Below are 12,133 nucleotides of genomic sequence, written 5' to 3' on the forward strand. Positions count from 1 at the left end.
TATTACTTCGATGCCATTCTATGTACGGTATGGAGGTTTGTCACGGAAGATACATCCCGCAGCTTGTACCATTCGCGTATTTACTATCAATGAAAAAGCCGTTCATACATTCATGCCCTCGTCCTGCCCGCCTTCACTCCGCGTGCGCAGTGTGCTTGTTTCTCATCCAACGCCCTCGAGAGCCGAGTCCTGTGGGAGGCGATCAGGTAATCTACGAGTCATGGGGGTCAGGCGCGTAAGGGGATCTGGAGGAGAACAAATCGGCCCTCCACTAGAAGGGACGCGTGGGTCAGGGAAGCACAGACGACACGGCGTGAGTGTTTGCAACTCTAGAGTAGGGTGTGGTGCAATAGGAAGGCCGACGAGTGTGCAACCTTGAGTAGGCCTGCTAGTGCCGGCGAGCAGCTCCCGAGCAACATGCTCCTCCCCGAGGAAACCGCCGTCACAATTCGTCTAGTAGGTCCTGCGCTCGTAAAAGTATGCAGGAGTATTCACAGGAGAGGAAGTGATCGACCGTGTCGGAGGGCAGGCAGATGTAGAGGTGGGCAAGGAGCTGACTGGCCAGTGCCGAGTTGGATGAGGAGGCGCGAATGACTTCGAAGGGAGCACAAGGTCGATGCGTTTCGTACTCTTGCTCTGCGGGACGTGCGCAGCAATCATATACGTGTTCATCGTCAAAGCACCAAGAACGTACACAGTCTCTAGATCATAAGTACATGGTATAAATAGTAGGAGAGGTCACTGAGGTCATAAAAAGTCGGTCAGGACGCCCAGGACGATCCGCCTGTCCCTCTTCGTGTCGAACACCTCCGCATGGTCAAGGCCATCAAAGTACAGCACCTCAAGGTCCTTGTCCTTCCAACGCAGCTCACTCGGCCCTTCTAGCTCCCCTGTCAGGTATTGCCACACCTCCGGTGCATCCACGATCTGGTCCCGCCCGCTCAACGACACTGCGACGCGCCGCCCCTCCAGCTCCTCCTTCCACAAGACGTTCTCCGCCCAGAAGAAGTGGCGTGCGAGGGCGCGGGCGATGTCGAGGTCGCGGCTCGAGAAGTACCACAGCAGCCACTCGTTCGCCCGCCGCGGCTGGCGGTAGACGAAGTTGTACGCGATCGCTGGGCAGTGCAGGAGGAAGGGGATCGGGTCCGCGAGGAGCCAGGCGGAGACGCGGGGGGATATCATGGGGTCGCGCAACATCCATGCGGCGATGACGGTGCCGTAAGAGTGCCCGGCGACGACTACGCGCTTGAAGTCGTGCGCATCAAGGACGGAGCGGATGGCGGAAAGCACCTCGGTGTGCGTGAGCGGAGGTGGAGAAATGCGAGAACTGATGGCGAGGGTCTCGATGGCAATGATGCCGACATCAGGATCCGAAGCAAGTAAGTCGCGTAAGAATGGGATATAGGGCCATAGACCGATCTATGAGGTTGTGAGTGTAACGTGCGAATGTGATCTCGATGAAAGCATACCCCGATGCCGTGTATGAAGAGGATGGGATCTTTCGTGGCGGAGCGGTGAGGGCGATACCAATATACCATGTCGGGGTGAGCCGATCTCTTGGAGAAAAGGGTGAAGGAACGAAGCGGGAAGTAGGTCGTCCACTTGCGAGGGTTGTAGTGACGGAGGCCACTAAATGTCAGCACGGCACCGGTATAGTTGTCTACGAGGCCGATTATCTGAAGAACATAAGAAGACCGCCACGCATTACTTGCACGAAAGGTTCACTCACAAGGTACCACAGTAGCGGACGGTGGATGGCATCCACGGGGTCCAAGGTGAGCTTGAGACACTTGGCTTTCTCATTCCAACCATGCTCCAGCTTGAAGCCAAACTTGTCCTCCAACTTCTGCACATATCCGTCTATTTCTTCCTCCCACTCATCCTGCATCCCGATTTGCGGTGCGCCAAAGAAGGCCCAGAGCAGCCATTCGATGAGATTGTCCCGCTTGAGGGTGTCGAGCGTACCCTGCGGGAACCAGCCCGCGGTCACCTCCGCATTACGCATACTCGCAAAGCACCGCTCAAACAGAGCCTCGCGCTCTTCGCGCAGAGGTAATGGAGGGTGTGCAGCGGCCTGTATACGGAGGGGGCATTAGCTTCGGCGTGTACTTACGGATTATCGCACACGACCTCGCGACATCCAGCCAACGACGTCATTGTTCGGCATCCCGCAATGTCCATGTGATCCGCAAAGATGAACTTACCTTCTGTACCAGTCTTTTCCTGGGCAAGAACACAAAGAGATAGAACCCGGCCTCAACGCAAGCGTATGCTCCGAGAGCCCATCCGAAGGCGTTGGACCATGCAGGCTTTCTGTAGTACGCGCTGGCTCCGAGGTAGAGGAAGCTGAGGGGGGCGATGGAGCGGAGGGAGAGGATGGCGAGGCGGATGAAGACGTATTCCGGGAAGGAGGTCCCGATCATGGCGAGCGAGGAGGAGAGGGAGAGCTGAGCTCGGTCCTCGTTGCGAGCGCAGCGAGCATTTCATGTTGTAGGGCGAGAACAGGCATACAAACAAAGACAAACATTGTCGACGCTTATTGCAGCCGTAAACCACGACTCTCTTGGCAATGGCATGATCAAAGTCGGCTAAATTCCGTCGAAATCTGCCTGTGTCTGGTTTCCTACTGCGAAGTTGTGTCTTCTAAGGATCCCACTGGCCAGCGCCCGCGGTCAGGTCGATCGTTGACAGGCGCAGAGCCGATCGGTCACGAAACGCGCGTAGCGAGGGGCGTCGAAACGGCAGCCTCGACCGTGTAGCTATCTCACTCATTAGAACCCTTTAGAGGGATCACAGTTTGTACATGAGCAGAGCAAGTGGTTGGATTCATGAACTATACAGCACTCGAGCGAGGTTGAGAATTATAGAAAAATGGTGCTATGATACTGTTGTGTAGCCAGATACAACTGCTGTAGAAACGAGGTCTGTGAGATCGGAGACGTGCAGATGACTGGTGACGTTCCGTACTATATCTTGGCGCTTAACGTCTAGGCGCTCTGAAATTCAAGGCGTATGCCACTGAGCATTATCCGCAGTATACACCACATCAAAACGGGTCAAACAGAAAGCAATAACACGATTGGAATCAGATGGAAATGTTCAGCGACCTGCGGAATGGTGTGATGGCGCAGTGAAGACGCAAAGCGGGGCTGTGTCCGCCTGAAGGGTTCAACCATACAGTGGTACCCAGTTCAGGTGATTTTCGGTCTGGAGCACGAAGACGCACCTGACCGACTTCTCGAGACCTACTCGAGCTTGCCGTCGCGGCAGCGAAGGATTCCTAGGAAATCTGACTGGGGTTGTGATGCTCCCACGAATATTGCCAGCCCTTTTATGTTTTTGTTTTTCTTGCCCGTCTCTGCGATCATCAAGAATCCTGCTTGTCGCAGAGCAGTAAATGCCATTCGTACTCGTATGATATCAAACATGACAGTTTCTCGAAGGCGCGCTCAAAGGCTCTTATACCGGTTGAAGAACTTCACAGTCGCTTCAAACGAGCCTTCCTTCCCGGCCTTGACCTGAGGGTTGCTCTGGATCCGGGGCGTTAGAAAGCAGAACAAGCTTGAAACTCTAGACACGGACCATATCACCGCGAACCGCGAAGCCATGCGAACATCCCGGCCAGTACGTGCGCTCGTAGCCGGGCGCAAACTTGCCGCCCCCGAGTATATCGTCCCCCTTCGCCTGCGCCTCGGCCGGAAAGGCCTTGTCCTCCTCGCAGCTGTTGATCAACAGCGGCGCCTTCGCCTTCTGCGCGTACTCCTACCACCAGAAACCCCGTCAGTATGTTCTCCACCTTAGGTGTGGACGCGGCGGATATCACCTCGAGGTCCTCCGGAACACGCAGACGAGACGGGTGGGACACAACAGTTACTTTCGCGTCGCCGCTGAGCGCGAGACGCCACGCGGGCGGGGCGCCAAAGCAGTAGCCGGTCGTGCCGATCCAGGAGATGCCCTCGGCTTTGAGTGCGGCGACGACACCATCGACGACCGGGTGCCAACTCTCGGGACCGTGGCGGGTCATCCAGCCTTCGCGATCGAAGGAGCCGGGCGGAAGGGACATGAGGTTCTCGGGAGGGGCTCGCCCTGGAAGAGGTCGGGCATGACGGTGCGGTAGCCGTTGCGCGCGAAGTCATCGGCAAGGAGCTGCAGACAGAGAGGTACATCGAGTGAGCGGGGGAACGCACCGACGGGGACGAGAAAGAAAGACCTTGTTGTTAATGAGCGGGATCCCGAAGACATCGGTGAGGAAGAGCACGACTTTCGCCTTGTCGTATTCGCCCGAGGGCGTGGCGACATAACACTCGATGCCGGCGATCTGCTCGATCTTGCCTGTACGGGAGATCGATTAGAATCGTAGTCGTTTCACAAAGAGGACAGCCTTAGAGGCATCCAGACAGGTTAACAATACTACGAACCTTCCGGTTCACCCTCGTGGCGGACACCTGGGAAGGAACGAGGATCAGCCCAAATGACGTCATGTCGTGACTGCAGCCTACCGGTGAAGCAGCTATCGCACATAGGGCCCGACATGTCTCTTCTTGCACAAAAGGTGAGCTAGGAGGGAGAGAGAAAGCGTCGACGTGCTGTGAGAGAACAGGCTTGTGTCCAGCTTTATATCACGCCATTCCCCACGGGGTCCCACTGCAGGTCCGCGCGCACGGGCCTATTTTTGACAAGCCTGATCCCAGGAGCAAAAGCATCGTTCGAGTACCTCATACAGCCGCTGCCTCCACTGCACGACCCCAAACCCGCTACATTTCACCTCAGGTATCATGGTTCTCTTCCCGAAACATCCGCACCGGGTTATGTTCCGGTGCGATCGCCCCCGTCTGCTCGAGCCGATGGAACAAGACGAACAGCTTCTCCGCCTCGCGCTCGCGCTCCTCCTCCGTCAGGTCCACCGGCGGGCCCTGATCTCGGGCGACGCCCGTGACGGGGTCAATGGGCACCCCGTCCGGCGTCGTCTGCCGTGCCGGGCGCACGTCGACCCCCGTCGGGGTCTGCGCCCCGGTGTTGCTGATGCCCTTGTGGAAGAGGAAGCCGGCGACGTTGCCGTACCCCACCGCGCTAGCGAGCACGCGTCCTGCACACTCGTCAGCGCCCCCGGAAGCCCAAGGAAGTGACTGGGCAACGCGCACCATCAAACTCGCAGATCGCGAAGAGCATCTCCCCGACGCTCTGCTTCAGGAGCGAGTGCGTCATGCTCACGAGCAGCCGCAGCAGCCGCCCGAGCAGGTCCGCCCGGATCTCGAGGTGCGTCGAGCGGTCGAGGTCGTCCGGGAGGAGCCACTCGCGCATCCGGCGGCGCGAGTGCTCGTCGGCGGCGCACAGCTTGCAGATGAGCAGCACCAGGGGCGTCGCGAACGTGTTCAGCGGCTCGCCGACCTCCTTGCACTGCTCCTCGACGACCGGGTCGTCCGCCTCGACGCGCCCGGGCATGTACCGCGCGAGCGTCGCGTCGAGGACGTCGTACGCGCGCAGAAGCATGTCGCCGTGCGACCCCTCGGTGGGGAACCAGATTGGCTTCAGGGAGGGCGAGATCGGGACGGCGTCGAGAGCGACGACCGCGTTTGTCAATGGGGAGGTGTAGGGCAGTGGTGTCGTAGAAGGTGGTATGGAGTGGAAGGCCCGGATTAAGGCAGGAAGAAGGCTGCAAATGATTTGCATCATGGGATTGTGAGTGAAGGCAGGAGAAGGACTTACCCATCCAAGCGTTCATTCCATGCAGGATCCGAATCCTGCGGCGTCTCGCCCGCGGTCTGGAGGAATGCGCGTTGAGAAACACTAACGAGCGGAGAAAAGAGGCGCATACTGTGGTATATGAAACAATGACAAGACCAATGACCTTGAGCAAGTCGACCAAGGCCTCGCGTCCGAACTGAGCACCTGAGAGCACAGCAGCGGAAGCGACATCTAGCTTCTGGCTGAGGATGTCGACGACAGTTGGAGGGTCTTCTTCTCTTTCGATAGCTGACGCAACGAAGCGATCCGCTGCGGCTCGGTTGTCTGCCGGATCGCTGACGATTGCGTAGAGGAGCACGCGAGCAGCGAAGAAGATGAGATCCAGAGACTCGCTTTTCTACCAACCACCGGAGGAACAAGACGACTCAACATGTATTCACATCATTGAACAGAAAAGATACTCACCTTTAGAATCTCCACAGCCCAATGACCCCCTGCAACAGGCTCCTCTACGAATGTCACTCGCGCCGATTCAACCTGGAGGAGCGTGTTGGCCAGGCATCGCAGCGTGGTGCCCGAAGCTTCCGGAGTGCCCTCATACGCCGCGTAGATAGACAGAAGCTTGGTGAAGTTAGCGGCCGTACCAATGACTTTCGCACCCGTAGACTTGCTACCGAGAGTCCTGAGGGCCTGAAGTGCGAGTAATCCGTCTACGATTGGACTGTTGAGAGGGGGCCTTGTGCTCTCTACAGATTGATACGCACCTTCGCGGCTAAGCCGACTTCTCGTGGACGTGTCGGACGACGACACGATGTCGTCAATAAGCAGTTGGACGAGCTCCGTTCCGGCCGTGGCCGCAATGATCGTCGAGGCGGACGCTGGGATGCGACGCTGAGCACTGATGAACATGAGAAAACGGGCTGCGGCCGGTCGTACCGTCTGCTATAGCCTGGAGAACTTCCGCAACTTCAGAGCGCAACGATGCGGGCGACAGGGCTGTGTATGCGTCGCAGTGGTCGGACATCACGGCAGCATGGGGGCAGGAGAGCAGCCGGGTGCGGGATCACAGGACGGGGACTCCGCAGGCATGGGCGACGATTTGGACGGGTATGGTGCAGGTGTGGCCGAGAAGCTCCACGACGACAGCGGCAAGCCAGAAATAGGAGAGGAGGCAACCACGTCGAAGTGGGTGCAGACAGTTCAGTGCAGAGTCGAGGTTGGACTTGGGTTGGACGAGTCTCCCGGCCCGCCCCTCTGTCGAGGCCAGGGCCTCCGTGAAATTCGGCGCAACTTGTTTCCTTCAGACAACGTGCATCGCCTCCTTCTATTCTGCGTTTCCTCGTTTCTGCCAATTTCCGTAGCTTTGGACAGTCCAGAGCAGCCCTTGATGCATGGTTTCAATGACCACGGATCACAGGCGTACTTCTCGAGCAGGATCCAATGCATCAAACATAGCCATATACATACACATCGTCCTGACGTCACAAACACAGACTCCAAACAACAGCGTACTTCAGTCGAGAACTATCCAAGCTTCGGCGCGCCAACAAGAGTCCCGCAAGGCGTAGACTTCTACGGGCCGTACGCACCCCCGGTGGCACCGTAGTTGGGCTGGCCTTGCGGGATCTGGCCGTACGCCGCGGGCTGGTACTCGCCGTTCCCGACGTCTGAACGTGAAACGACGATGAGTCCTGCGCGAGGTAAACCGCGGGCAGTGATCACACTCACAAACGTAGCCCCCCTGTCCGTAGCGCTCCTCCGCCTGCATCTTCTTGTAGATCAGCCAGAAAGCGTGCTGTGCGCAGGTAATGAGTGAAGGTGGACCCAAGGGCCGCGCAGATGGAGAGCTTACAAGGTGGCCCGGCAGGTATCCAAGGCTGTCGGGCACGAAGGATCGAGGGTGCCGGTCAGCTTGCGGGAGAGAGCGGGGGAGTATGAAGGAGGTACGCACGCAGTCAAGCAGATGTTGATGAGGAGGTCGCAGCTGCAGCCCGTGATGAACGCCGCGGCCGCGGGCGGGAAGAGGATGGCGACCTGGACGCGTTGGTCCCTCGTTAGCCTTCTCGCTCCATTGACAACGGTAGACAGAAGAAGTATGAGGGCGGGGCCGCTGTGCCCTCGGAGGTCGTGACCCGAGCGTACCCCGCCCGCCAACTCGAAACTCCAGTGAACAAGGACGAAAACGTGAACTTACGATGACGAGGAGGATGTCAGAACCACGCGGCATTGTTTCGTTGTTGGTTGCACGGGAGAATGGACGTCGTGAGCCGTACGAGGGGGTAGGATGGGAGACGAGCAGGTGAGGTGCGGGTCGAGTGGGGCAGTGAACTAGGCTTTGAGTTCCGTCGGTCGCGCTGCGCCTGTGGCGCGCGCGATACATGTGTCACGATGACGCCAGCGTGACTGTTCCTGTCACGGTCAGTGAGTCAGTGACGTCGTTTGTCCGGCGGGCCGTGATACGGGCCGCGAACTCCTTCGTGGACGCAGGCTCACTGCCTCCACTGCCTCCAGAGTGTTGAAACACAGCGACCAAATGAATTCAATAATCACTACTCGTAAAACACCTCAGGGTCGTAAGGCACGACCTACAGGCCCCTTGAGGTCCCGTGCCACACACGTCGCAGAGATTACTTCGCTATCAGGGACGCAGCCGCTGCGCGCGATACGCTCCACCCGGAAATCGACACTTGTGAGTGATCTGACACGCTGCACGGTTCCGAGGACAGTGGGCCAGGACGCGCGTGGCACCGCAAGAGAGCGACTCGCTCGAGCGAGCCGAGTGATTTGGACGTTCCAGAATGCCATGCAAACAAGCGACCCGAAGGCACGAAGCGAGACCGGCGGAGGCGCGTCGGGCGCTCCAGCCGAAGGAGGAGATTTCGATCGGGGAGCTGCGAGGGCGTCCAGGTTGCGTCCGGGCTACTTCTGAGCGCCTTTGGCTCATACACAGTACACGTAAGTGAGCCAGTCAAGTGCAGGAAAGAACAGCAGATGTGAGTAAGGTAAGGCAGGGATACATAGAGTACGAACAACCTGTTCTACAGCTACGGACGTCGACGCGCGAATAAGAATAGCCGACTGGGTTGGACAGCGCGTATCCGATTAGTAGCATGTAGGGAAGTAGCGAAACGAACAAGCGATTATGAACACCAGTACGTGCGAGTCCGTGGTGCGGAGCCAGATGAGACATGTAACAAAACAGGGGAGTGATTCAAATGATGTGTGTCGAGGTGAGTGAGTTGACGAGGATAGTGTTTCGGACTGCAAAGCAAAATTAGAGGCAATACGAGGAGACTTGAAAATGAGAAAAAACACATACTGTTGGTGAGTACGGCCGAAGTCATTTGTACATTCTGCGCAGGGTTGGTCACGTTCAGCACCAGCCCGCAGAGCCATCGAGTGGCGACTTACTATGGCACACGTAGAGTGCACGTGAAGGTGCCGCTTCTGGGGGGAATGGTGGTGGTGCAGCACGGTGAATTTGCGCTTCAGGTCTGTCGAACGCGTTCAGCGCATACTCCCGTCGCTGGTTGGTGGTGGACTTACACTCTGTGACACCCTCAACATCGTTGGAGCCCTTATAGCTTGGCACAAACGATGAAAACTCGATCCCACTTGTGAGTCGCGTCTTGAGGATGTCCATTTTGTTCAGCACCAACATGAAGTGGACCAAGATGAGAAGCTTGCTTGAGCAGATGGTCTTCCATAAATTGAACGAATCCGCCTATAACACGAGGCCGTCAGCAGTCCGTCCTATTGAGACACCTCGGCAATGATTCACCAGCCGGTTAACTGAGCGGTCCTCGGCGAGTACCTCGCAGAAGCCGGCCGTGGAAACCATAAAAATAATGGCGTTGACTGCAACGGCGGTCCCGGTCAGCCGCTGTATCACCCTACCACAACGTGGGGGCAGAAAACACACACCGTCTTCGAAAAATGGCACCCATGAAGCACGTTGGCCTCGAGAACCACCGACGTCGTAGAAGACCCACTGTTGCCCATGTTCCGCCGCTATCCAACGGCGTCAGTGCGCGAAGCGAGCCGAAATACTAAGTACTCACATGTCTCCATGATCAGCCGATGCTCCTCAACACCGGCAGTCTGGAGGCGCGCCCGTAGGATGTCTTCCACCGTCGGCTCATAGGATGCATCTGCCACAGTCAGCGCCTGGTCCAAGAAGCTGTCGTTTCACCGTGAGCCGTGGCACGCGACCAGACGAGAGCGCGGGACTCACAATCCGGACTGCTCCTCCAGCGCGTAGCTGGCGTCACGCAGCGCAGCGCGGACGTCGGGGTCCGCCCACAACGCGGCGATGTGCGTCTTGCACGCGTCCAGGATCCTCCGCGCGTCCGCGAGCTCCTCCGCGGCCGAGTCCTTGCCCTTCCTGTTCGCACCCCCGGACCCGAAGAGCTGCTTCCATCCCTTCCCCCCAGGGACGACGACCCCCGTGTGTCGCGTGCCCCCCGAGCTGCCCCCGCGCGCCCCGCTCTCCAGGTCCATCGAGCCGCCCTCGGCGGTGCCCAAATCCGGCTTCGAGCCCCTCCGGGCGCCGAGTCCGTTCGCGAAGCTGTGCCCGGTCGCGCTCGTGGGCGAAGCGACGGTGGGGGACGAGACCGGGGACCGCGGCGAGTCCGCGGCGCGCAGCTGGCGGACGAGGATGACCTCGACCTGGAGCAGCGGGGAGAGCGCGAGCTTGTAGCGCCGGACTTCGCTCGGTCGGATGCCCGAGCCCTGTCCCGCGCCGGATGCGAGGGAGCTCATCCGGTGGCGATGGCCGCCGTGCTCGTGGGAGTGGCCGTCGGAGGACCCGGGCGTGGCGGAGTTGCGCTCGGTGTGGGAGGTGAGGAAGTCGAGGATGAAATTGACGGAGCGGACGAGGTTGAGGTGGACGACCGCGCGCCAGGCGGCGGCCTCGGCGTGGAGGGCGGTGGGGGTGTACATGAGTTGGAAGTTCTTGAGGAGGGTGGACTTGCCAGACTCGGACTGGCCTGGTGCCGGGAACGACGGAGCGCGGGAGAAGAAAGGCAGGTGGACGTCAGTCTCAGCTCGCGAATCATGTGTGGGTGTGTGAGAGGACTGGGATCATAGCAGCGAGCGGGGAATGTGGAGATGAAGTTCGGGATGCGCGGTCAGCGGAGCCGCCCGAAGTGGACTGCAGACATCTCGTCGCGCGAGCGGCGGGGGGTGGGGGCAAGGAGAAGCGGGCAAGGGGAAGCGGGCAAGACGCTGCGACGCACCGAGCAGCAAGAGTCTGACCTCTTCTCTCCGCTTCTTCCGCATCGTTTGTCGCTCCGCCTCAAGCACGCGATCAATCGCGTCGGAAACGCGTTTTGCCTCTCGTTCCTCTTCTGTCCGGAGCTCCTTCTCCAGGTCGGTCTCTCCTGCCGGTGGTGGAGGCGGCCAGGCATTCTCGCTGGACGACATCCCGGAGGTTTTGCGGCGGATGGCGAGTGCCATGGTGTGGATAGTGGATGTGCTGGGGGGCACAGCAGAAAGGGGCCGAAGCAACGGGGACAGGGGGGGCGACCGTCAAGCGGGGAAAAGAGGGGCGAAGCAGGGCATGGGCCGGTGAGGGTGGATTATAATGCTCAGGCCGTCAGGGAGGATGGAGGCGTCGCAGATAGGATCTGGGGATCCCTGATGCGCCCTACCGAGGCACGGTACCCCGGGTCCGTGGCGACATCGGCTCTGAACGAGGTTAGACTGCGTCGGCGGTGGCGTTGTGTGGTCCGTGACCGGGGAAAGGTTGCCATCCTGACCGAGCCAGAGTTTGATAGAACATATAGGAGGCGGCCACAAGCGACCTCTGAAGCACAGGCTGCGCCGGCCTCCCTATGGTAGCCATCCGCAGACCGCTCATCTCGGGTGGAAGTATCGCGGTTGCAGGCCCAGGAGGGACAGGCCGATAAGTAGGAAGAGTGACGATGACCGTTTAGCCTGAATTCAGGTCGGACTGTTTGCCATCGGGCTTGTTCTCCAGCTTACTCAACAAAATCCATTTGATGGTAGTCGGGCGCTAGTCCGTTTGGCCCATCGGGCGCTTGGGTCGTCGAGCGCCGCGCGATTGGAACGAAGTCGATCTGAACTCCGACCTCCTTTCCAGCCCTCAGACGAGTGAGGCGCAGTCAACGCTCGCCGAGCTCGATCACTAATGCCTCGCAGTATTGAATAGGCCCGTCCTGCCACACAGCGCTGGCGTCCTGAGCGCGCGAAACAAGCGCCGTCCGCGCGCCCGTTCGAGGGCTGCCCGCCGGTCTCGCCTTGATCTCGACTAGTACCCTGCGGTCATAAAGCGAACCCCGTTGGCTCGTGCGGAGCCCCCACCCGATGTTTGCTCAAGAAAGCACGGCATTAAGCTCAATACACCATCACGGCTGGGTAATATAAATGGTGAGTCCAGCTTGATCGTTGCAACTTGTTTGGCTCACGGATACCCAGGTGCTTGCAA

General features: G+C 59.0%; 4 protein-coding genes across 4 annotated transcripts; all 4 read right to left on the minus strand.

Annotated features, from left to right (window-relative positions):
- Positions 1 to 747: 747 nt before the first annotated feature.
- BXZ73DRAFT_88379 (uncharacterized protein) lies at positions 748 to 2,423 on the minus strand (the record flags this gene model as incomplete). Its single annotated transcript, XM_048024922.1, has 4 exons — positions 748 to 1,419; positions 1,470 to 1,676; positions 1,730 to 2,074; positions 2,205 to 2,423. 4 exons carry the CDS (start codon positions 2,421 to 2,423, stop codon positions 748 to 750), a joined length of 1,443 nt encoding a protein of 480 aa, XP_047880933.1.
- Positions 2,424 to 3,449: 1,026 nt separating this feature from the next.
- BXZ73DRAFT_98429 (dienelactone hydrolase endo-1,3,1,4-beta-D-glucanase) lies at positions 3,450 to 4,533 on the minus strand (the record flags this gene model as incomplete). The annotated part of the gene is made up of 7 exons (XM_048027683.1): positions 3,450 to 3,530; positions 3,583 to 3,762; positions 3,824 to 4,029; positions 4,062 to 4,146; positions 4,211 to 4,332; positions 4,419 to 4,445; positions 4,500 to 4,533. The coding sequence occupies 7 exons, from the start codon at positions 4,531 to 4,533 to the stop codon at positions 3,450 to 3,452; spliced, it is 735 nt and encodes a 244-aa protein (XP_047880934.1).
- Positions 4,534 to 4,766: 233 nt separating this feature from the next.
- Positions 4,767 to 6,709, minus strand: BXZ73DRAFT_42258 (guanine nucleotide exchange factor; the record flags this gene model as incomplete). The annotated part of the gene is made up of 7 exons (XM_048018922.1): positions 4,767 to 5,086; positions 5,142 to 5,653; positions 5,707 to 5,762; positions 5,816 to 6,082; positions 6,151 to 6,395; positions 6,450 to 6,563; positions 6,622 to 6,709. 7 exons carry the CDS (start codon positions 6,707 to 6,709, stop codon positions 4,767 to 4,769), a joined length of 1,602 nt encoding a protein of 533 aa, XP_047880935.1.
- A 2,187-nt stretch (positions 6,710 to 8,896) lies between these two features.
- On the minus strand, positions 8,897 to 11,109 carry BXZ73DRAFT_88381 (G-protein alpha subunit; the record flags this gene model as incomplete). The annotated part of the gene is made up of 9 exons (XM_048024923.1): positions 8,897 to 8,946; positions 9,005 to 9,038; positions 9,097 to 9,179; positions 9,232 to 9,409; positions 9,467 to 9,543; positions 9,610 to 9,696; positions 9,747 to 9,865; positions 9,920 to 10,673; positions 10,923 to 11,109. The coding sequence occupies 9 exons, from the start codon at positions 11,107 to 11,109 to the stop codon at positions 8,897 to 8,899; spliced, it is 1,569 nt and encodes a 522-aa protein (XP_047880936.1).
- Positions 11,110 to 12,133: the final 1,024 nt, after the last annotated feature.

This window comes from Epithele typhae, assembly GCF_022376455.1.
Source record: "Epithele typhae strain CBS 203.58 chromosome Unknown BXZ73scaffold_7, whole genome shotgun sequence".
Taxonomy (NCBI): domain Eukaryota; kingdom Fungi; phylum Basidiomycota; class Agaricomycetes; order Polyporales; family Epitheliaceae; genus Epithele; species Epithele typhae.